Here is a 24332-nt window from a genome sequence, read left to right on the forward strand (position 1 = left end):
CTTCCCACTGTTTCTCCTATTTGCCTGTCTCCCCGTTTAATTTAATTACTGTCTGAGTAAAGTGTCAATCCACCTAAAAAAATATGTTTAATAAAATATTAGCATACTTTAAATTTCATCCCCCCCAAAATCTCAAAGTAACAAAGTTGTCAAATGAGTGTTCAATTAATGTTCAAAGCATTCTGAATACACCTGGCCTGTGTTTTTTTTCCACCCTTGTCATGGACCTAAGCCATGTCAAAATACATATAATTGCAGGAATTTAGCTTTAAAACAGTGCAATTTTCCTGGGGGAAAAAGCTTTCTTCAAAAGTTGCCAGCCCTGGCAACGTCTGCAGTGTAGCGAATCACTAATAATAATAGCTGTCCTTAGATGAAATTCTTGACCAATTTGTTAAGTGACTGGATTCAATATACTTTCATTACTCACCAAAATAAAATGAAGAATGCAGAGGAAGATGGGTCAAGGGGGAGGGATCCTAAGAGAAGTGGTGTGAGTAGTAGATCTGTACCAGTACAGAGTGATAAACCAACAAGTGATATATGTTTCAGTAAGATTTTTAGCATTTATAGCAATGGTTATCGACTGTACAGCAGGGATGAAACATAAGTTGCAGAAAATTGAGGTTTGTTGTGGCAGCTGCAAAGATGTATTTGGGTGTGTGAGACTTGACGTCAGAAGAGTTACAGGGTGTGTTAAGTGGTGGTGTCCCATCCTTTCAGGCTGTTGGCCTGAAGTAGGACTAAATAGTGGAGTATAGTGTTTATTTATTTATTTTGTATATTTAAAAAAAAATGTGAGTGTAGTGTTAGATGGTAGTTCATATTGTATATATTTTTTCAAGCAAAGTTATACTCCAGTCTAGTAGGTGGCGGTAATGCAACATTTATTGGATGCCAACCGCTTTTAAACCTCATCGAAGAATAAGTTGTGTTGTTGGAGGAGGAAAGGAAACGGTGTGGCGAAGTCAGAAATCTAAAAGGAGGAGTAATTGCTACATTCGAAAACAACACAACATCCTTTACATACGGTACGAAGAAATCAACGAAGAACAGCCATCTGAGTCCATCGTTTTTAAAGCGGGGGCCGACATGTCTGAAACATACGGTACGTTTAGTTAGCTAGCTGAAGATGGTGGAGAAATGAAGATAGTTGACTCAGGCCGCTTACCATTGAACAAAAATGATCAGTTCCGGTCTATTTAACGGGGTGGGACATAGAATAGCAGCTGGTCTACTTAGTTAATTAAACCAGAAAATAACAGTGAGTGAAGTGTCTCGCTTTCTCTTCCGTCTTGGAACTAGCTACGTGTGTAACTTCGACTGCACCTGCTGGGATCAGGATGCTTTTTTGTGTTTGCAAATGCATTCAGAACCGTAATTTCCACTACGTATCTTGAAATCAACACTCTGTCGTGTCACCACTGTCTCGTAGCCAGAAGGAGTGGGTAGAGAGTAGCGGGGTGTGCTTCCTAAAATTGTCAAGAAGTAGTTTTGGTACACAACATCGAGTCTTTTGTATTGGTTTCACTCCCAGAGGAAGTTGTGTCCCAAAGTTAGTCAATAAGTAACTTATATTACAAACAAAAAATTGGTATAGCTAACTTAGGTGGCTAGTTTACGACAGTAAGTTTAGTCATAGTTAGAAGCTGTATTTGCAGTCCTTTGGCTTAATTTAACAGACCTCCTTTTGATTTATCTAGTTAGTCATGTGTTCTTGGAATTGAAAAGTTGGAAGTGGTGGGGTTAGCTAACTTCTCAAGTGATGTATTTTCGCGAACGACCGGGCTCTCCAACCCTGTTCCTTCAGAGCCACCATCCTGTAGGTTTTCACTCCAACTCTAATCTAGCGCACTTGGTTCTAATAATTAGCTGGTTGATCAATCCGGTTAGTTTTGAAGCGAAACCCTACTGGAGGGTAGCTCTCCAGGAACAGGGTTGGAGAGCCCTGATCTGATGCATTTGCAATGACACCACAGCCCCAGGGTACAGATAGCAGCGTCCTCGTCACCTTCATAACTAGCTTGCTATATGAGATCATATCTGGAAATCATGTAAACATTTCAAACAAGACTGTAATACTGTTTTCATGTGACTTCCTCTGAACTTTAACAAAAATGTCTTTGAGTTACATGCACACAATAATGCGATTATTGTGGATAGTCAGATTAATAATAATAGCTAGTTCGATTAAAACTATTACATGCTTTGCAAGAAGAACGATTTCCACAATAATCCAGTTTTACATGGATACATCTGAAATCGGCMATTTTTGGGGGAAGAATATTTGATTCTCGGTTCGAACATATACAGTTTGTATGTGAACTACTTCTAAGACTACTTTTAAACTACTGCTAAATTGTTCCGAACACACTTCACTCGCGCTAAAGAGGAAGGCTCGCTTGGCTGGTGCTAGCACTTGCTCAGATCAAATACACCGCTGGAACGCTGATTCAAGGTGTTAATATGTCCTAATAATTTGAAAGATTGCTTAGAAAATCAGGTGTTTTAATTGGTGTTTACATGACTATTGCATAATCTGCCTACTGCCATAATCAGTTTAATATCAAATGATTAGTGTGCATGTAAACATACTCATTTTTAAGAGGTTTAAAAACCTTATTGTTTTTAAGAACTGTAGAAATCCCAAAACAAACATCTTGTTTTTTGTCCGTGCATGTACTATTGCTTGACTTGTTAGCTAGAATGGAGATTCTATTAATTCTATTCCACATTAATCTAATTTCCTGAATGTTAACTCTTCCCATGTCACTTTTTTAAATGACAATGTAACCTACATATTTTAAAATCAAAACAAGCTGGGTGTTTGTTGGTCCATTACATGTCCAATTCCATGGGGCCAATCCAAGACATTTACGTTGGTGTGTTACTAACAAACAATCTTGTTGTTCTACTTTTATTCTTTAAATTATATTTTATAATTTTTGGAACTTTCTACTCCCTTTTTAAAATTTGTGTTATCCAATTGGTAGTTAGTCTTGACCCATCGCTGCAACTCCGGAGAGGCGAAGGTCGAGAGCCATGCGTCCCCTCGAAACACAACCCCGCTAAGCCGCACTGCTTCATAACTCCCTGCTTGCTTAACCCGGATGCCAGCCGCACCAATGTGTAGGAGGAAACACCGTACAGCTGGCGACCGAAATCAGCGTGCATGCACCCGGCCGCCACAAGAAATCGCTTGAGTGAGATGGGACAATGACATCCCAGCCGGCCAAACCCTCCCCTAACCCGGACGACGCTGGGCCAATTGTGCGTCTCTTCATGGGTCCCCCGGTCGCGGCGCAACGCAGCCCGGGATCAAACCCGGATCTGTAGTGGTGCCTTAAACCGCTCTTGTTATTCTCACCAATGGGGGGGGGGAAACAGTTTTATCTTCCTTTGACCACTGTCTTGGAATCTTTATGCCGAAATATAAATTTGAACCTTGTAAACATGCTTTGGACATGCTGTCTGGTGGTAGCTAAGTGTTTTACTGTAGCCAGGCCTATTCATTTTCTTATGCTGTGGCCAACGGATTGGTTTTTGTTTGTGTAACAGCACAACTTGGATACTCACTGCTCTCCTGTTGCAGCTTGCTCAACCCCCTGCTTGACACAACCACACGTGTCTCTCCATCCGTCTCCCTCACTCAATAATTATATAGTCTCTCTTTTGCTCTCTCTCTCTCTCTCTCTCTCTCTGAAATGCTACACGAGCAGGTCAACATCAGAGGTGGAGTGCTCTACACTAATGGTACATAGAGCGCAGCTGTAATAGTCTTCATTGATTTACTCATGGGCTTTTTTTTCCTTCTAAGTACCTGAAGGGATAAAGGAAAGGAGGGTAGAACAACAGTCACGGGGGAGACACGTGACTACACAAAGCAGACTAGGAGAAGCTGCATTCACTAATTCACGTTGGCTCTCGGTGAAGGATTGGGCCTACTGTACTTTATTCTTTACCTAAACACAAAACGCATCACACAGTCTCTCGGTTAGGGGAATGGCTGACTTAGTGTGTACACACACACTGACGAAGCCCAGCACAGTAAGATAGTATATGGCTTGGCTCCAGAGGTAACACAGGGGTCTGATTCAGAGCAGGGGAAGAACAGGAGGATGTGTGTGTGGTCACTGATCAGGCTGTTATTCCTGCCTGCTGTTTACTATAGCTCATACCCAACAAAATACTTGTGGTGTTATTATGGTGTAAATACAATGACTCACCTATTCCCTTCCGTGGTAAGGCCCAGAGGCTTTTCCATCGGTCACATTCACACACAGGTTGTCTTTGATAAGTGTTTCTGTTGAGAGACAGAAAACAAGGTGTGATAAGGCCTGTAGTGGGTACCTACCTTGCCATGAATGTGTCCTCACTGTTATGTTGCTTGAGTAAACCACACACGCTAGTATAAATAGGCCATGGTTGTTTTATGGGTTGGAGAATAGCTGGCTGCAGGAGAACGTAATGTGTTTAAATGTCACAGAAGAACAAAGGAGCAATCTCATCCCCAGCTCTTTCCTTTCATCAGTGGGAGTCGAGTCATTTACTCGAGTTACAATATTGACTATTTGACTGGCCTGCTTTGTAGCCTAGCTGATTAGCCTACTAGCAGCAGAGCGGTCAACAGCATCCAATCTGCAAAGCAGTCAGAAAGTTGAGGTGAAGGGTCGGGCACTGACAGAGTTGGAAACGTAATTGAAACGCGGTACCAGTCAAAAGTTTGGACACACCTACTCATTCAAGGGTTTTTCTTAATTTTTACAATATTTTCTACATTGTAGAATAATAGTGAAGACATCAAAACTATGAAATAACACATACGGAATCATGTAGTAACCCCCAAAAAAGTGTTAAACAAATCAAAATATATTTGAGATTTGAGATTCTTCAAATAGCCTTGATGACAGCTTTGCACACTCTTGGCATTCTCTCAACCAGCTTCACCTGGAATGCTTTTCCAACAGTCTTGAAGGAGTTCCCACATATGCTGAGCACTTGTTGGCTGCTTTTTCTTCACTTTGCGGTCCAACTCATCCCAAACCATCTCAATTGGTTTGAGGTCGGGTTGTTGTGGAGGCCAGGTTGATGCAGCACTCCATCACTCTCCTTCTTGGTCAAATAGCCCTTACACAGCCTGTAGGTGTGTCTTGGGTCATTGTCCTGTTGAAAAACAAATGCTAGTTCCACTAAGCACAAACCAGATGGGATGATGTAATACTGCAAAATGCTGTGGTAGCCATGCCTTAAATTCTAACAAAATCACCGACAGTGTCACCAGCAAACCACCATCACACCTCCTCCACCATGCTTCACGGTGGAAACCACACATGCGGAGATAATCCGTTCACCTACTCTGCGTCTCACAAAGACACACAGGTAACTCTGGGTCTTCCTTTCCTGTGGCGGTCCTCATGAGAGCCAGTTTCATCATAGCGCTTGATGGTTTTTGGGACTGTACTTCAAGAAACATTCCAAAGTTCTTGAAATGTTCCGCATTGACTGACCTTCACGTCTTAAAGTAATGATGGACTGTTGTTTCTCTTTGCTTATATGAGCTGTTCTTACCATAATATGGACTTGGTCTTTTACCAAAAAGGGCTATATTCTGTATACCAACCCTACCTTGTCACAACACAACTGATTAGCTCAAATGCATTAAGAAGGAAAGAAATTCCTCAAGTTTACTTTTTAACAAGGCACACCTTTTAATTGAAATGCATTCTAGGTAACTACCTCGTGAAGCTGGTTGAGAGAATGCCAAGAGTCTGCACAGCTGTTATCAAGGCAAAGGGTGGCTACTTTGAAGAATAAAAACCCTGGAAAATAAAATAAAAACCCTGGAATGAGTAAGTGTGTCTAAACTTTTGACTGGTACTGTAGTCTCCTAGTAAATGTAACAACTAGCCTTGAAACTCAGTGAGGGGCCTGTGTGTTTCTCCTGCAGCTTGACTCACATGTGAGAGGGAGAGAGACTTGTGCATCCTTCACTCTATACTACTGCTGCCCCTTTCCACACACAGCCAGCCTCTCCCTCTTCAATTCCCCTTTGTTCCCTGTATGGCTTGGTGGAACCCTGGCCTACGCATGCAAATGGCCCCTGGCCTATCTGTGGTCACGGCACAAAGGCCGTCTTTGGACCGCTCTCTGTCCCACACGTCAGGGCCTCACCCAGACGGTCATGTGCGTAGGATGGGTTAAGTACCAGACCCGGTCCAACACACAACTAGATCTGTGCAGCTGCCCAGTGTAACCCATCTATCTGTGTTGTGCAGATGTATTCGGCCGGTCGGCTATACATAGACTGTTTGTGAATCGACTGCCTCCGTTCTTATACACTTGCCACCATGTAGCCAGCTCAGCGTTTCCCCTAGGATCTTTTTCAGCAGTTGTGGCGAAGTTAGCGRGGGGCAACAGAGACAAAATGTTGCTGTTTTTAAAGCACATTTTCTACAGTTCTACACATTTCTGCCATGGTTTATGCTGTGTTATGCTATCTGAGTGACTCAAACATGATAACAAAATCAATGGGGGCCCCCATGGCATTTTAGTTATTTTAGGTTGTCTAGTTTTTATTTCAGTGGTTGTTAGTTCACAAAGATGATCTTATAAAACAAATCTACAGTTGAAGTCGGAAGTTTACATACACTTAGGTTGGAGTCATTAAAACTCGTTTTTCAACCACTCCACAAATTTCTTGTTAACAAACCTATAGTTTTGGAAAGTCAGTCAGGACATTTACCTTGTGCATGACACAAGTAATTGTTCCAACAATTGTTTACAGACAGATTATTTCACTTATAATTCACTGTATCCCAACTTCAGTGGGTCAGAAGTTTACATACACTGAGTTAACTGTGCCTTTAAACAGCTTGGAAATTTTCAGAAAATGATGTCATGGCGTTAGAAGCTTCTGATAGGCTAATTAACATCATTTTAGTCAATTGGAGGTGTACCTGTGGMTGTATTTCAAGGCCTACCTTCAAACTCAGTGCCTCTTTGCTTGACATCATGGGAAAATCAAAAGAAATCAGCCAAGACTTCAGAAAAAAAATTGTAGACCTCCACAAGTCTGGTTCATCCTTGGGAGCAATTTCCAAACGCCTGAAGGTACCACGTTCATCTGTACAAACAATAGTACGCAAGTATAAACACCATGGGACCACGCAGCCATCATACCACTCAGGAAGAAGACACATTCTGTCTCCTAGAGATGAACGTACTTTGGTGCGAAAAGTGCAAATCAATCCCAGAACAACAGCAAAGGACCTTGTGAAGATGCTGGAGGAAACAGGTACAAAAGTATCTATATCCACAGTAAAACGAGTCCTATATCGACATAACCTGAAAGGCCGCTCAGCAAGGAAGAAGCCACTGCTCCAAAACCGCCATAAAAAAGCCAGACTACGGTTTGCAACTGCACATGGGGACAAAGATCGTACTTTTTGGAGAAATGTCCTCTGGTCTGATGAATCAAAAATAGAACTGTTTGGTCATAATGACCATCGTTATTTTGGAGGAAAAAGGGGGACGCTTGCAAGCCGAAGAACACCATCCCAAACGTGAAGCACGGGGAAGGCAGCATCATGCATCGTTTGTGCTTTGCTGCAGGAGGGTCTGGTGCACTTCACAAAATAGATGGCATCACGAGGAGGAAAATGATGTAGTTATATTGAAGCAACATCTCAAGACATCAGTCAGGAAGTTAAAGCTTGGTCGCAAATGGGTCTTCCAAATGGACAATGACCCCAAGCATACTTCCAAAGTTGTGGCAAAATGGCTCAAGGACAACAAAGTCAAGGTATTGGAGTGGCCATCACAATGCCCTGACCTCAGTCCTATAGAAAATTAGTGGGCAGAACTGAAAAAGTGTGTGCAGGAGGAGGCCTACAAACCTGACTCAGTTACACCAGCTCTGTCAGGAGGAATGTGCCAAAATTCACCCAACTTATTGTCGGAAACCTTGTGGAAGGCTACCTGAAACGTTTGACCCAAATAAATAAAAGCTGAAATAATTAACTCTGGGGATCCTAACTGACCTAAAACAGGGAATTTTTACTAGGATTAAATGTCAGGAATTATGAAATTATGAAATGTATTTGGCTAAGGTGTATGTAAACTTCCGACATTCAACCGTATAGACAGTCAGGGAGAGTGTTTTAAATTATATATATATATGTTTTTTTTTGTGGTAGCCATGATTTGAATATATGGGAAACACTGCATCTGAATGTCAGTGCAACACTCAGGCTAGTTGCATGGAGCTCACCTAGCTAGGAGCCCGTCTGTCTAGTCAGGGGTTGCACTGCAACATTGAGTCAGAGCCCTTTGGTCAGATTGGTGAGGGCGGTATGAGGTCAGAGGCTGGGAGACTGTTTTGGCAGGGCTCCTGGATGCTATCTCTGTCACTCAGCGTACACTCCGAGACAAGCCACACCATACAGATAAGCTTGGCTTTTCATTGGGGGAAATCAGGATTAGTTCCAACGCCTGAGGAGACCGACCCGGATGATACAACTCAATCTCTCTCGTAGCGAGGAGCGATGACCTATGGGATTACACCTCTGTGGTTGACAACACATCCTCTCTCATTGTTAATTTTAGAAGTCTCTTTTACCTCCATCCTTTTAACAAGTCGCTTTTGCAAATTAGCATCAATGTTAACGTGCCATCACACTCACGCAAGGTAGTGATTAGCCAGCTAATTTGGGACCGTTGGCAACTCGGTGGCGGCGAGCAGCTCACGATCACAGGACGACTTAAGGATTGGTTTCAAGTTCAACCGTTTGAGCCGCTGGCGTTGTATTGATTTCTGTCCCCGCTCTCTCTCATTTCAGACTTCCTGTTTAAGTTCCTGGTCATTGGCAGTGCTGGGGCAGGGAAATCTTGCCTCCTGCACCAGTTCATTGAGACCAAGTGTAAGTAGTGCCGATGCTGGTCGCCCCCTATAAAAAAAACACCCACATGCATTGTTTATGTACAATAATATAGAAATGTTACATGCATCTCTGCACACTGACACACACGCGCTCATGTAGCGGATGTCCACGCACACTGATGTGTAAATGAGATAAAGACCTCTAACTCCCAGTCCTGTCAGTAGCGTGAGAGAAGGGCTTTCTTTGACTGTGTTAATCTCTGGACCTGGGAGAGGCAGTATCTCCTTAACCCTCTGATATGCTGATGAGGCTTCTGAAGAGGCTTCTGAAGCGAACTGTTCTGGTCTTTTTAAACAAGCACAACGCACCAGCACAATSTAGATCAGCTCTGGGAATTAACCAGGAAATGTTTCTGTGAAGTCTTGGCAACTTAGGCCTAATAACTAGGCAGTCACACACCTACTCTTTAGTCAAGGTTGTCTTTCACGAGCCAGYCATCTGTAAAAACAGACTTTTTAATAAAGGATGAGACATAAACAAACAGYGCAGTGATGATTGTGGCTTTTCTTTTGTCTCTGCCTGTGCAGTCAAGCAGGACTCCAACCACACCATCGGGGTCGAGTTTGGGTCCAGGGTGGTCAACGTCGGGGGTAAGACGGTTAAACTACAGATCTGGGACACAGCCGGACAGGAGCGCTTCAGGTGAAGATCTCCCATTGGTTACCCTGAGTGCCGTTACCGCTGACCCGTGCTCTCATTGGTTGACAGATTGTATTCTGGTTCTGTGATTGGTTAACAGTGCTTTCTGTCTGCCCTCCCCCAGGTCTGTGACTCGTAGCTACTACCGCGGGGCGGCAGGGGCGCTGCTCGTCTATGACATCACAAGGTAGGTGAACCAATGATCGACCCATGACGAACGCGCACTGGTTTTACTGGTCCCTTGTACACACACACACACACACACACACAGGCATGGGAGTTAGCATAGAGCACGGAGAGACCGACTAGAGATGTTGAATTTCAACAGGCCTATGGAGAGTCTGTCAGGAGCACTAAGACACTCTGAGTCAGAGATGGAGACATTTTGTATGGCAGCACCAAGCCAAGAGTTTTTATTTAATAAGCCCAGAGTTGCCATGGCACTGCCTGTCTTATAATCAAGATGGAGTGAATGGTGTACTGTCAGGTGAGCTTTAATAAAGTGTGTGATGCGGAATGACAGGGCCTGTAATAAAGTGTGTGATGCAGAATGGCAGGGCCTGTAATAAAGTGTGTGATGCAGAATGGCAGGGCCTGTAATAAAGTGTGTGATGCAGAATGGCAGGGCCTGTAATAAAGTGGCGTCTCCAGACAGGCAGCCCGGAAAGCAAAACTCCATTAGACAGAGTGTCAACCGAGCGAGAGAGAARAGAGCAGGGAGGGAGAGAATATGGGGAGAGGGAGAGATGGAAGCGTGTGGTGTGAGAGAGCTACACCGAGGCAGAGGGGTCGTCATCGCTTACCTCCTATGCTGACGTCATGGTTAAGCCGCCTCGCTGTGGGACATTAGTCGACACCCTTCTGCTCATTGTTCTCACGTTGCCATGGACACCAGCATGCTGTCACCATGGTGATCGGGGACTTCGCAAAAAAATAAATAGAAGATGTGACGTGGTATCGGACTCCATCTGTCCTTGAGGGAGAAAAGGGAGGGATGACTTTTCATATTTCTCTTCTCATTTGGAGCAAAAAGAACATTTGCTCACAGAGAGATTGAAAAGTGTAAGTTGAAAAACTGCTAATATTCTCAACCTATCATCTCCCCCCCCTCATCCAAGTACTTCTTCTATTTGACTTCTGATGCTGTCATGAGCACACAGTTCACAACTCTGCTTTTTCAAAAGTAACGTCCCATTCCCTATTGAACATGCCTTTCCTAAGGAGACGTGATTTGAATCAGTTCTCCCCTCCTGTGTCTTTCCTCTAGCCGGGAGACGTACAACGCCCTGACCAACTGGCTGACAGACGCACGGACGCTGGCCAGCCCCAACATCGTCATCATCCTGTGCGGCAATAAGAAGGACCTGGACGCGGACCGTGAGGTCACCTTCCTCGAGGCGTCCCGCTTCGCACAGGAGAACGGTAACTGTCTTGTCTGTCCATCTCTCACCCTTCTCTCCTCTACTCAGGCCGTTTCCCTGGCTCTCATTTCACAACTGTCTCTCACCCTTCTCTCCTCTACTCAGGCCGTTTCCCTGGCTCTCATTTCACAACTGTCTCTCACCCTTTCCGCACTCCATCGCTCCCCTTTTTTCCTTTCTCCCTTTTTTAGTCAACTCTAATCTCAGATAGTTGTAATTTCCACTAGTTTTTTTTAAACCTGTATTAGTTTCATTGAGATTAGAGTATCGAGTTGACTGACTGACTGTTACAGAACTGATGTTCCTGGAGACCAGCGCTCTGACAGGGGAGAATGTGGAGGAGGCCTTCCTCAAAACTGCCCGTACCATCCTCAACAAGATAGAGTCAGGTAAACAAACAGTTTACTTATGAGGTGTGTGTGTGTGCGTGTGCGTGCTAAAAAGGTGTATCCGTTTGATTTTCAATCTTACTATCAAACAAGTTGGTTTTGGGATGTCTCATCTTGTTTACGCCTAGCTATATGTGTGTGTCTTGGTCTTTCTTGATTTAATGTACACTGAAGAAAAATCTAAACGCAACCATTTCATTTTTTTTACTGAGCTACAGTTCGTATAAGGACATCAGTCAATTGAAATAAGTTCATTAGGCCCTAATCTATGGATTTCACTTGACTGGGAATACAGATATGAATCTGTTGGTCACAGATACCTTAAAAAAAGTAGGGTCATGGATCAGAAACCCAGTCAGTATCTGGTGTGACCACCGTTAGCCTCATGCAGCGCGACACATCTCCTTTACATAGAGTTGATCAGGCTGTTGATTGTGGCCTGCGGAATGTTGTCCCACTCCTCTTCAATGGATGTGCAAAGTTGCTGGATAATGGCGGGAACTGGAACACGCTGTTGATCCAGAGCATCCCAAACATGCTCAATGGGTGACGTATCTGCTGAGTATGCAGGCCATGGAAGAACTGGGACATTTTCAGCTTCCAGGAATTGTGTACAGATACATGGGGCCTCAGCATTATTGTGCTGAAACTTGAGGCATTTCAGCATGAAGATGATGTCCCAGTCTGTAATCCCCACATGTTTTAAGGTGACTACCATCATCTCTGTTCTTAAGAACTCTAAGGCTTCATGCCACAATGACTCCCTCCTAGTAGCACTCATTTCTGTAATCATCAAGTTCTTTGGAAGGCTGGTTATGGCATACATTAACTCCGCCATCCTGGCCTAGACCCCCTCCAATTTCCATACCGCCCCAACAGATCCACAGATGATACATCCTCAAWTGCTCTCCACACTGCCCTCGCCCACCTAGATAAGAGGAATACCTATGCGAGAATGATGTTCATTGGCTACAGATCAGCTTTCAACACTATGGTCACCTCCATGCTCGTCACCGAACGTAGGACTCGGGGGTCTGAACACCTCCCTCTGCAACTGAATGCTGGACTTCCTGACGGGCCGACCCCAGGTGGTGAGGGAAGGCAACATCACCTCTGCCACGCTGACCCTCAACACAGGGGCCCCACGGGTGTGTGCTTAGTCCCCTCCTGTACTGCCTGTTCACCCACGACTGCGTGGCCACACACGACTCCAACACCACCATCAAGGCCCGCAGTGCTGAAGACACTGCGGGCCTGATCACYGGCGACAATGAGTCAGCCTACAGGGAGGATGTCAGTGACCTGGCAGTGTGGTGCCAGAGCAACAAATTCTCCCTCAATGTCAGTAATACCACCTGATCGTGGACTACAGGAAACGAGGAGGCGAGACCGCCCCCATCCAAATCGACGGGGCTGCAGTGGAGCAGGTTGAGAGCTTCAAGTTCCTCTGTCCRAATCACCTAAAGACTTAATGGTCCAAACACACTCGCATAGTCGTGAAGAAGGCACGGCAGTGCCTCTTCCCCCCTCAGGAGGTTGAAAAAGTTTAGCATGTGGGCCCTCCAATCCTTCAAAAGTTCTACAGCTGCACCATTGAGAGCATCTTGACTGGCTGCATCACTGCCTGGTATGGCAATAGCACCGCCCTCGATCGCATGGCGCTAAAGAGGACGGTGTGGACAACCCAGTACATCACTGGGGCCGAGCTCCCTGCCAACCAGGACCTCTATATCAAGTGGTGTGGAAAGAAGGCCCTGGAAATCGTTAAAGACTCCAACCAACCACCCAAGCCATACACCATTCTCTCTGCTTCCGCACGGCAAGCGGTACCCGGTGCATCAAGTCTGGCACCAACAGGTTCTTGAACAGCTTCTATCCCCAAGCAATAAGACTGATAAATCGCTAAGCTAAGACCATCTGAGTTAACCTTGTATCTTTTATTGACATATATTTATATTTTCTCTATGCACACTCGCAGGGCCCTACACACTCAAACACATAATATGCACATACATTTATAGTGACTCTACACACACCCACTCACATTCAAGCTGCTGCTACTCTGTTTATCTTATATCCTGTTGCTTAGTCACCTTACTTACCCCTATACATACAGTGCATTCAGAAAGTATTCAGACCGTGACTTTTTCCACGTTTTGTTACATTACAGCCTTCTTCTAAAATGGATGAAATAGTTTTTTCCTTCACAATACCCCATAATGACAAAGCAAAAACATGATTTAATTATTTTGCAAATTTAATAAAAAAACATTTTTAACTGAAATATCACATTTACAAAAGTATTGAGACCCTTTACTCTACTTTGCCGAAACACCTTTGGCAGCGATTACTGCCTCGAGTCTTCTTTGGCATGGCGCTATAAGCTTGGCACACCTGTGTTTGGGGAGTTTCTCCCATTCTTCTCTGCAGATCCTCTCAAGCTCTGTCAGGTTGGATGGGGAGTTTCACTGCACAGCTATGTTTAGGTCTCTCCAGAGATACTCTGGCTGGGCCACTCATTCAGAGACTTGTCCCGAAGCCACTCCTGTGTTGTCTTGGCTGTGTGCTTAGGGACGTTGTCCTGTTGGAAGGTGAACCTTCGCCCCGAGTCTGAGGTCTGGAGCAGGTTTTCATCAAGGATCTCTGTACTTTTCTCTGTTCATCTTTCCCTCGATCCTGACTAGTCTCCCAGTCCCTGACGCTGAAAAACATCCCCACAGCATGATGCACCATGCTTCACCGTAGGTGGATGGTGCCAGGTTTCCTCCGCTTGGCATTCAGGCCAAAGAGTTCAATCTTGGTTTCATCAGACCAGAGAGTCCTTTAGGTGCCTTTTGGCAAACTCCAAGCGGACTGTTATGTGCCTTTTACTGAAGAGTGGCTTCCGTCTGGCCACTCTACCATAAAGGCCTGATTGGTGGCGTGCTGCAGAAATGGTTGTCCTTCTGGAAGGTTCTCCCGTCTCCACAGAGGAACTCTGGAGCCATGTCAGAGTGACCATCGGGTTCTTGGTCACCTCCCTGACCAAGGCCCTTCTCCCCCGATTGCTCAGTTTGGCCGGGCGGCCAGCTCTAGTCTTGGTGGTTCCAAACTTCTTTCATTTAAGAATGATGGAGGCCGCTATGTTCTTGGGGACCTTCAATGCTTTGGGGACCTTCAATGTTTTGGTAGCCTTACCCAGATCTGTGCTTCGACACAATCCTGTCTTGGAGCTCTACAGACAATTCCTTCAACCTCATGGCTTTGTTTAGACAGGTTTGTGCCTTTCCAAATCATGTCCAATCAATTGAATTTACCACATGTGGACTCCAATCAAGTTGTAGAAACATCTCAAAGATGATCAATGGAAACAGGATGCACCTTAGCTCAATTTCGAGTCTCATAGCAAAGGGTCTGAATTATTATGTAAATAAAGTTTTTTTTTGTTTTGTTTGTTTAATGTGCAAAAATGTCTGAACCTGTTTTCGCTTATATAATCCATTTTAGAATAAGGCCGTAACATAAACAAAATGTGGAAAAAGTCAAGGGGTCTGAATACTTTCYGAAGTCACTGTATGTGTGTTCACATCCAGGCTGTATCACATCCGGCCGTGATTGGGAGTCCCATAGGGCGCCGTTGTAAATAAGAATTTGTTCTTTACTGACTTGCCAGGTTAAATAAAGGTTTAAAAAAATGCGCCTTGCCTCTGTCAGGTGAGTTGGACCCAGAACGGATGGGTTCAGGTATCCAGTATGGAGATTCTTCTCTGAGGCAGCTGAGACAGCCCAGAGGTACCCCCGCACAGACCAAGCAGCAGTGTAACTGCTAGGGGCCGGACCCCACCCTCACTCTTCAGCCCCACTCCCACACGCACAGGACGTGCCCTAAAGGTCAGTAGACCTTTAGGTCCATGCTTCGATTAAATGTGGCTTTAGAGAATAATTGATCAAAATATATTAACATTTCTCTCCCTCTCAGCACTAGGTGTTTTGGGATGTGCAGGACTCTTCCCCTTATCCCTTCTGAAACCACTTACACACGTACAGCATACCTTGAACAGTTGCCATGGAGATGACCTGCAACTCCTGACCATTGGTAAGAGACTATACTTCCTGCCAAGGGAGGTTACCCAGGCTCCTGGGTCCTAGGCTGGGAAACCCTGTGGTGTGAACTGTGCTGGGAACATAAGAAGAAGAGTCCATATCTGGGATGACTGTCAGGGGTTATGTGTAGGGGATTTCCTGTTTTTACCCTCCCTTTTGTGGTTTTTATCAACACATGCTTGCACACACACACACACAGTACACACACCACCWGTAACAAAGTCCACGAAGGATGAAATGCAAAACAAACTTCCTCATTCATACGCAGCCTGTTAGTGCAGTCTATCAGGTTGCTTGATGATTGAAGTTCTTATGTTTTACCCATCACAGCAGGAGCACTCCCCATGTGTATGTTTTTATGAGCTGATTTTGAACCTTTGTTTGCACTGTACTTCTTATCAAGCCTGCTTGTTCACCTTCTGATAACCAGGCAAACCTAAGTCTCCCCAAGCTTGACTGCTCTGCAACCCCGAAAAGAGCCATTTACCCACAACACCCAATGTTGCATGAGCAGACATTGGGTCAGTTGTGAATGCTTCCTCAGTTAGTCCGACCTTTTCCCTTGATTGTTCTCCTGGCTTCAGATGTACACTTGTAACTGATTCCACCGGTCTAAATGTTACCACGTGTAACTCGACCTTGGGTATAAATGGTATTGATTCTAATCTAATGGACAACTTGTCCAAGGTTTGTCTTCAATTCATGCAATTTATCAAGTAGAGTACTGGCCTTAGAGGAACATTTTCTTGACATTGTGGATGTATACTGTCCCCTCAACCCCCACCCCAGTCCACATGTTTCTGAACTGTCATTACTAGCACCTCCCAAAGGGAAATCGATTCACTCCATGAGGCGATCAGAAAGGCCTGCGGGTCGTGTCCAAAGCACAAGGGTGAGGTTTCAGTTCAGTCTTTTCTTATGGTTTTCCAAAGGACCCCAATGACCACTTGTTATTCCCCCGTTATCAGCTGCATATCTAATGTTACTGCTTGCCTTTGCGAAGTAAAAGGCTATGCTCTTGTCTCGTTCTCTGGCTCTATCGCGCCCCTGGGGAGGTTATCTCTTGAGAATTGTACCCCCATCTTGGCCCTCTTCATTTCTCTGCTGCTCTTGAGTTCACATGTAAAGACCGGTCACTGGAAGCTAGACTGGTTTGTGTCACTAGTGGGAAATATTCAGGTTACAGGGCCAGGCTGCTGTCTAAGATTCAACTGCACTTTTTGTTTTGACATGTCTTACACGTGAAGTCTTGCCTCGTCCACCTATCATTTTCTGGCTGTCGTATAGAATCATGTTATGGAACATTTMGAATTTCAGGCCCCGTGTACCCTTACCTAATTCTTAAGCAATGCTACTGTTTGCACTCCACTAAGAGCAGGTTGTTACGCTGAACCAGCGTAGAGAAGATGGCTATCAAAATGCCACTGTGACATCATCCTGAGAAAGAATGGTCCCATTTTGTGTAAAAAAAAAAAAAAGTCTGCTTTGTTATTTTGGTTTCTTTTTTGCAAGTGCACTTTTTATTGAGATTGTTTATATACTGTATCCATAGAATTGTACGATTTGTATTAATTGAAAAATATACTGTAATAAAAAGAGCAATTGGAGTTAGTCATTCCTTACTGAAGAACAACTGAGGTTTTGTCCATTCTCTCCAAGTGTTGACTGACCTGCCAGCCAGCTGTTCTATTATCCCTCTCCAGGGTTGTAGTAAAATGATTCCCTCCGCAATTTTATGTTGACCCATTTGTCTGCTGCCGTTGTAGGGACGATGTAACACTTGGGAGATTACTGTGACTTCCTGAGCAGACCACAGACTGACCGCAAATCAGTCAGTCGTGTCTCACAACAGTAGTGTTGCCCTCCATGCTGCTCGACCCCAATACCATTGAACCCTGGTCTCAATAATGCATTGTGTATGCCGAGTATTCTATTGGCTGCATCGTAAGAACTTCATCCCATGGGCCTTCAGTCTCTTGTCATATCTCGACTCGGAACGGAGCAGAAACTCAGTTGTTGCTTAGTAACCAATGTGATGGAATCATTTTAAGAACTACTGTACAACTGAATAATCTATGCTGTAAATAATATTTGTTTGTCTAATTGGATTGTTTTTGGGCATGGAAGGGTTGCTTGTTCATTTTAAAGGTCTATTCTAAATCAACTTGGCTTTTTAAATGTGAATTTGATTWGCGGATCATGTCTTTTGAAATATGTGCACACGCGTTTCATTGTTTCAACCTGGTTGCCTATCCGCCATGGAAGCCACAGACCACATGGAGACAGTAGGGTACGGTTAGTGTATCAGGGAAGACTTCCTATGCTAGTCTACATGGTAAAAGCTTTGAGTGTCTAATTGTCTGAATTTCTGTTTGTGGGTCAGTGGAGTAACATGCAGAGTGGGTTAATGTATCTGAAGTGGATATATTGATTGATTTTATCGATCACTGGGAGGCTGCTAGAATGACCTCAGAGGGCAGATTCCAGAACGTGAAGGCTATGCTGGATTAATACCACTAGATGGCGATATCACTACAAAAACAAATGTGTTTCCAATGTACATCACATCTACAGTATAAAAAGCACAAGATATTTGTAACACTTTATTTAGTACTTAGATTTTTTTGTATATACACTGACTGGAATAAAATGACTGGATAGTTTACTAACAGGAGACAGTAACACCTAAACTCACATCTTCCATGACAGAGGAGGAGAAGCAGTACATCTCTCACTATAGCCCCCAAAAAAACATTTAAGACCATAATAGTAACGTGTGATATGTTGGGAGGTGCAAGACTGGACATGGTTACAATGAGAAATGGTACAAGGTGGTGTCACAGACCTAGATAAGTGCCTCTGGAATGTTGGACATATTGTTTGGCCTCTGGTTGATGTTAGAAACCCATTTTTTGTAGTATGAGGTGACCAGTGAATATTAATGGAATTTCCCCCAATTCGGATCTGTGTATTAAACACCCAGTGACGAGACAGGCAGAAGCTGGGGAAAGGCCTGGAATGGACGACAATGGTTTCACACTATATATATGTACACCATACAAAACAAACTTCACAGTACTGCTTAACATTTCCATTAGCTAGATTTCTTACCAGTAACTTTTTCCTGTTGAGTTTCCTTTAACTTAAAGTAGTAGTGTGTATTTAAATTTGAACACATCTGGGTGTGACTAACAAGCACCATATGTGGAGTGGAGACACATTGTCTGATATACAACCTGACATGATATTAAGTTATTTAAGACCAGAGAATCTCATAGTAGATGGGACCCTTTACAGGTTGCCATTACCAGACCTCTCAACAGCACTCTTAGTAAGTGCACTCCATTGAAATGTGAACCACCACCAGAGGTCAATGGATTCAATGGGCATTCGTAGTGGTGGTTTAGTCACTCTGCAGCTCAAACTGTGATTCTCCCAGGCAGAAGTATGGTGCAAAGTAGACAGGGATATCACAGGCAGTTTACAAGGGTTTTCTTGTGCTCGTTAGCTACTTTAGTGCCGCTCTGGGGTTGCCAGAACAGTGCATCCTTGTTATTCTCTCTCCACTAGTATAGGCGGGATACACAGGTGAATAACTGGCAACCCTAGTCTGCCATAAGTGCAGCCTCCAGCTTGAGACAGGGCATAGAGAGAACATTTATTTTCAGTGGGGCGTCCAGCTGTACGCTGTGCTGCAAATGTACTCATCCAGATGATTTTACTTGAACTGGCGGTTAAGAAATGAAATGTTAAGGGCCATATCTGCCACGCATCACCAAAATACACAGTCTTTATGGGGCATAATCAGGAGGTTGAAACTCTCATTGTTGCAAATAGAAATGTAATGTGTAGAGCTGACTAGATTCCCAATTCTGCATGACAGAACATGTCTGTTCTACACCATGCATTTCTATCTGAACCTTCTGTGACTTTGCAGCTTCGTGAATAAGCCCCTGGTTTCTGTAAGGGGTGGAGGCTGGCAAAGGAGAGGGGTCCATTCCAGAGTGACATTGATGGTGGGTGGGTGATGGACTGTTCAAAATGGCTGCCCTGTTGGCTACTCGAGGGACTGGAGCATTAGCAGCTGCTTGAGGACCTTGGTCTGGCTCGTCTCTCTGATCTCCCCCGCCAGGAACATCTCATCCACCACCGTGTACACCTGGGACAGAACACACAGGACAGGTAGAAGCAGGTTAGGACACAGGTCAGAGGTCAGCCTACTGCACCGTTCAAACTCCCTGTACACACTTGCATGTATGCACCCGCGCACACAGCTTTAAAAACAGACGCGTTGGAGAACTGTATAGATCCCTCAGATTCATCTTTACCCCATTATGTAAATGTGTCTTTCTAGCTGTGCGTAGGCCTTGCTGCGGTGGCACTAGATCTAATAGAGAGGGGGTTGATGTTGAGATGAGCTGATGTTTGCCATCATGTCGCTTTCTGCTTTCTTTGACTCAGAAGAAATCGCAGAGCGCAGCAACTTTCACCGTGGGCTGCGCTTCTTTAAGTTTCAGCGAGTGGGCGAATATTCAAAAATAGCTTACATAATTGACACGATAACTGCTTAAAGGGCGGTCATCAGAGGAGAGTCTTAATTGCTTAGTATTTCCTGTAGAGGAAAACCAATCGCCGCCAAACTAGTGTGGATGAGCCTAATTGACTGTTGTAATTATGCGTCCCATCCTCGTTGCCATGGCACCTCCCCATTGCAAGGAAAGAAAATACATTGAAATTGTATCTTCACCTCCCTCGGGTTTCTTCTGCTCCTTTCTGTCTTTCCTCTTAGCACTGAGAGTGTTTGGTTTTAAAATCAAAATCACTCAACACTTTTACTCTTACCTTGTAGAAGTTGAACACCAGATCCAACTCGCATACGTTGTGGAAATACTCATTCAACACCTAAAGGGGGGAAAAGGAAGAGGTCAGGTTTTGTTACATTAACAATTTAGTCTAATTSATAGCTAGGATACAGTGTAATCCATAGTACACGGCTCTGGTCTGAAGTGGTGCACTAGCCTATATAGGGCATCATTTGAGATGAAGCCTTGGTCATTTAAGGGCCTGAGGAAGTCCAGCATTCCAGGACACGGTGCTCTTGAACAGTGTCGGAAATCTCAGCTGTTTTCCGTCACAGCCACATTCCGCCTGTCCCTCGGACAGGGAGCACAGTGCGAGCTGTTCCGCTGTTTCCCCTCGACCCGGGAGGAATGCCACCCAGGGAATGCTTTTTGGGAATATGAACAAAGAACACCAGAGATTCCCCCCCCCCACTTTGTTTTGGTCTTACTTTTGCAGCGAGGCGACAGACTCTATACGGGGMGTATTACACTGGGTAAGAATGAATAGAAAATAGAGCCCCACAGTGGAGGTGTCATAATACCCATAAGACCTCGCGGTCAAACAGGGAAATGGTTCCAATAATTTCCCCACCATTTTTCTCATAGGGGATTGTAGGAACACTTAAATTAAGGGCTGTGTTTCGTGTAGGCTTACCCCGGCGTGACATTTTGATGAAGTACATTTCTCTCGGACAAGGTGACTTTTCAATATATTCAGCTCTATTTACTCTCAGATTCAAAAGTGCTAATTGGCATCAAAGTAGACATCATGCAAAACTACAAATCCCCGCATGTCATCTCTAGCTGACACCTTTGCTAAATGGTATTGTCAATTTAAAACTTGCACCAGACAGTTAACAGAATTGTCCATTTAAAGAAATGTTGCCAATTTATTCATGTCTAAATTTAGATAGTTAATCCAGAGATTTGCCTCAATTCGGCAATCTCGTCCTGATCGTCATGGCATTTGTAGTTCTTTATGATAGCCACATTAGCGTTATTTTTTTCTTTCTAGTTGAATATATTGATAAGTCACATTGTCCTAGAGAGAGATTTACAGTTATCAAAAYGTCACGCCAGGGTAAGCCTGCACGAAACACAGCCCGTATTTTTAAGTGTTTCTAAAATCTCCTATGAGAAATGAATGGTGGATAAACAATTGGAACTATTTCCGTCTGACGGCTACGTTTTCTGGGTATTATGACTCATGCTGTGGTACTCTGTATTCCAAAGAGCTGTAGGAGCACATCGTTACGACAGTTTACTAATAAAATATGCCTAATCACTCAGCTATTAAGGTGGACATTTTAATAGTCCACATTCCTTCACATAACCAGCCAAAGAGTCATTGACCTAAAACAGCTCCCACATTGTATGTCATCATAATAAAACAGTCTACGTGTGAGTTGATGTGTTAGTGTCATATACCTCCACAAAGTTGTGAATGCCCTCCAGGTATGCCAGGTTGTTGTCTGTCACATCCACACATATACAGAAGTACAGACCTGCATAGCGCCTATAGATGATCTTGAAGTTCCTGAACTGGAGACAAGACAGACAAGCATCTCAGTATGTGGTTTTGATTTTTCATCTAAGAATAATTACAGTAGAATTGAAATTGACTTGCAAGCAGTACTTTTCCATTTACAATGAAATATTAAATTAAACTTGGTTAACCAATTAGTGCTACRGCATATCAGTAGAAAATAGCCTTTTATCCACCGTCTCTTCAGTGTCACAATGTATGCTAMAATTTAGGCCTACGTCACTGTAAAGCCAAGTAAATTGCTTGCTGTTTGGGGTTTTAGGCTGGGTTTCTGTACAGCACTTTGAGATATCAGCTGATGTAAGAAGGGCTATATAAATACATTTGATTTGATTTGTCAAATGCAGCCCCAGACCTTGAGTTATAGTCCCTGGTTGCTTCCAGCCATTCTAGAATGGCCAGATAGTGACAACGAATACATTTGCCAGAAACGAATAGCCTACATTAGGGCACACACCAATGCACAGACGTGGTGGCATCATGCAAATCCTTCTGCCTTACCTCCACAAAGTTGGTGTGCTTGGCATCACGGACAGTCACCACAGCGTGCACCTCCTCAATCAGCTTCTGTTTCTCGTCGTCATCAAACTGCATGTACCACTTGGCCAGTCGGGTCTTCCCTGCTCGGTTCTGAATCAGGATGAAGCGGATCTGTATGACAGGAGCAGGGGAGGAGAGAAAATGAAGCGGGAGAAATGTTCTGCAGTCTCGTACAGGGGGTCTCCAACCCTTTTCCTGGAGAACTACMCTCCTGTAAGTTTTCACTCCAACCCCAGTTGTAACTAACCTGGTTCAGTTTATCMACAAGCTAATTATTAGAATCAGGTGTGTTAGATTAGGSTTGACTGACTCTCTAGGAACAKGGTTAGAGAGCCCTGATATAGTAACGTAGCTAGTTACATCCCTGCTATAGTAACGTGGCTAGTTACATCCCAATATTATCTACTCGGCATATAACGTTAGCCAAGCTAGCCTAGGCCTGATGTAATGTAGTTATAGAACTTGATTTCGCCGTTTCTCTTGTCAGAGAGTCATAGGAGTTCCACACACCTCATTTCCATTTGAACATTCTGAAACCTTGAACCCTCRCTAGCCTTGTCTTGGATATGCCTTCTCAGATCTAACTATGGGTTCACTGGACGTTATCATCACTCCTATGCATCATCAGTTTCACCTCATACTATAACAAAGCCCAACAGTGCATTTCTGAGCATGGCTGATTGGTTAAGAGTGTGCAGACAGCTGTGCATTCCTTTACAACACCTAGATTACTAGYTAACGTTAGCTAGCCTGGCTAGCCACGCCCTGTCAGGTAAATATATATAGCTAGCTAGTTATGTTAGATAGCTAACGTTAACTAGCTAGGTGGCTAACTAGTCTAACGTTACTGCTGACATACATGCAAGCCAGGCAGTTGCTTCGTAAAACAAAGTCGGGAGCCGGATCTGGCTAATTGATTAATTTAAATCGATAGGTTWGTTTAATTCGAATATATAACACTGGCTATGATTTCTAGGCGTCTCAAACATTTCACATGAGACTGGCGAACGACATTAGCTAGCTAGCTAACGTTAGAGCAAAGCAATTGGCCACAAAATGTACCCAATTGCAAACATACCATTGTCTTTTCTTTGAGTCGGTTGTTTTAAACAATATCAATTCCCGTAGCCTGGTGATTATATATTTGATTTTACATAAATTCTCAAAATGATAGGATTGTTTTTGACGACCGATTGCCCGCTATCTTCACGAGCAGGATGTACAGGAAAGGTGCAKGGCATTGTGGGAAATGTAGTTTTATCCGGCCCGTAAAATCGTTCTATTAAAAAGTTAAGAAAATTGTATTTCCCTACTAGAACCAGCATGCACCCCTCTCTGCCTTCTTGTGTCAGCTGCGGATTCGTGTGGTTTAGGTTTGACCAATCAAGCAACAAAAAAAGTCAGAAAGGGAAAGTGCAAATTTTKCAGTATTAATCATTTACAGGTACTTTGACTTATTATTGTATCTTATGGCACATTACATTTTGTTGACATCACTTCAAGTATGTTGCTAAAGTATCACTTCAAGCTAAGTGCTATGGTTTTTGTGAGTTGTCGTAAGCTAGGAGGAATTCAATTATCTAAAATAAAATTGAAAATTGCGTTATAGTGTAGGCCGTCATTGTAAATAAGAATTTGTTCTTAACTGACTGGCCTTGTTCAATAAAGATAATAAAAATATCTTAATAAAAAATAAAATATTATAGGCAACCACTGTGCTTGACTATGAAAAGGAAAAAAGAGCCAGATATATAATCAATATGTCTCATATATAATTTTGACCTATTCCATTATCATTGATTTCTGTTGACCCTATTAAACCCGAGGGAAGAAACCATGCTACTTTTACAGTTTTCCACAGTCCAAATGAAACATACATTTAAAAACTCTCTGAAATCATGCCTTCAACCACAAGGCCTATTTGCAGGGTGTAA

The 24332-nt window shown here is 43.7% G+C and overlaps 2 protein-coding genes across 2 annotated transcripts; one reads left to right on the forward strand and one right to left on the reverse strand.

Annotated features, from left to right (window-relative positions):
• Positions 1–914: 914 nt before the first annotated feature.
• On the forward strand, positions 915–15662 carry rab4b (RAB4B, member RAS oncogene family). The gene is made up of 8 exons (XM_024014081.2): positions 915–1108; positions 8838–8918; positions 9467–9581; positions 9703–9765; positions 10846–11000; positions 11293–11388; positions 15082–15258; positions 15347–15662. The coding sequence occupies exons 1-7, from the start codon at positions 1093–1095 to the stop codon at positions 15195–15197; spliced, it is 642 nt and encodes a 213-aa protein (XP_023869849.1). The 5' UTR covers positions 915–1092; the 3' UTR covers positions 15198–15258; positions 15347–15662.
• Positions 15663–19364: 3702 nt separating this feature from the next.
• Positions 19365–23616, reverse strand: ap2s1 (adaptor related protein complex 2 subunit sigma 1). Its single transcript, XM_024014082.2, has 5 exons — positions 23477–23616; positions 22360–22509; positions 21741–21854; positions 20314–20373; positions 19365–19630 (listed from the first exon to the last, which is right to left on the reverse strand). The coding sequence occupies exons 1-5, from the start codon at positions 23477–23479 to the stop codon at positions 19529–19531; spliced, it is 429 nt and encodes a 142-aa protein (XP_023869850.1). The 5' UTR covers positions 23480–23616; the 3' UTR covers positions 19365–19528.
• Between the last annotated feature and the right edge of the window lie 716 nt (positions 23617–24332).

Source organism: Salvelinus sp. IW2-2015, linkage group LG22, assembly GCF_002910315.2.
Source record: "Salvelinus sp. IW2-2015 linkage group LG22, ASM291031v2, whole genome shotgun sequence".
Lineage (NCBI taxonomy): Eukaryota > Metazoa > Chordata > Actinopteri > Salmoniformes > Salmonidae > Salvelinus > Salvelinus sp. IW2-2015.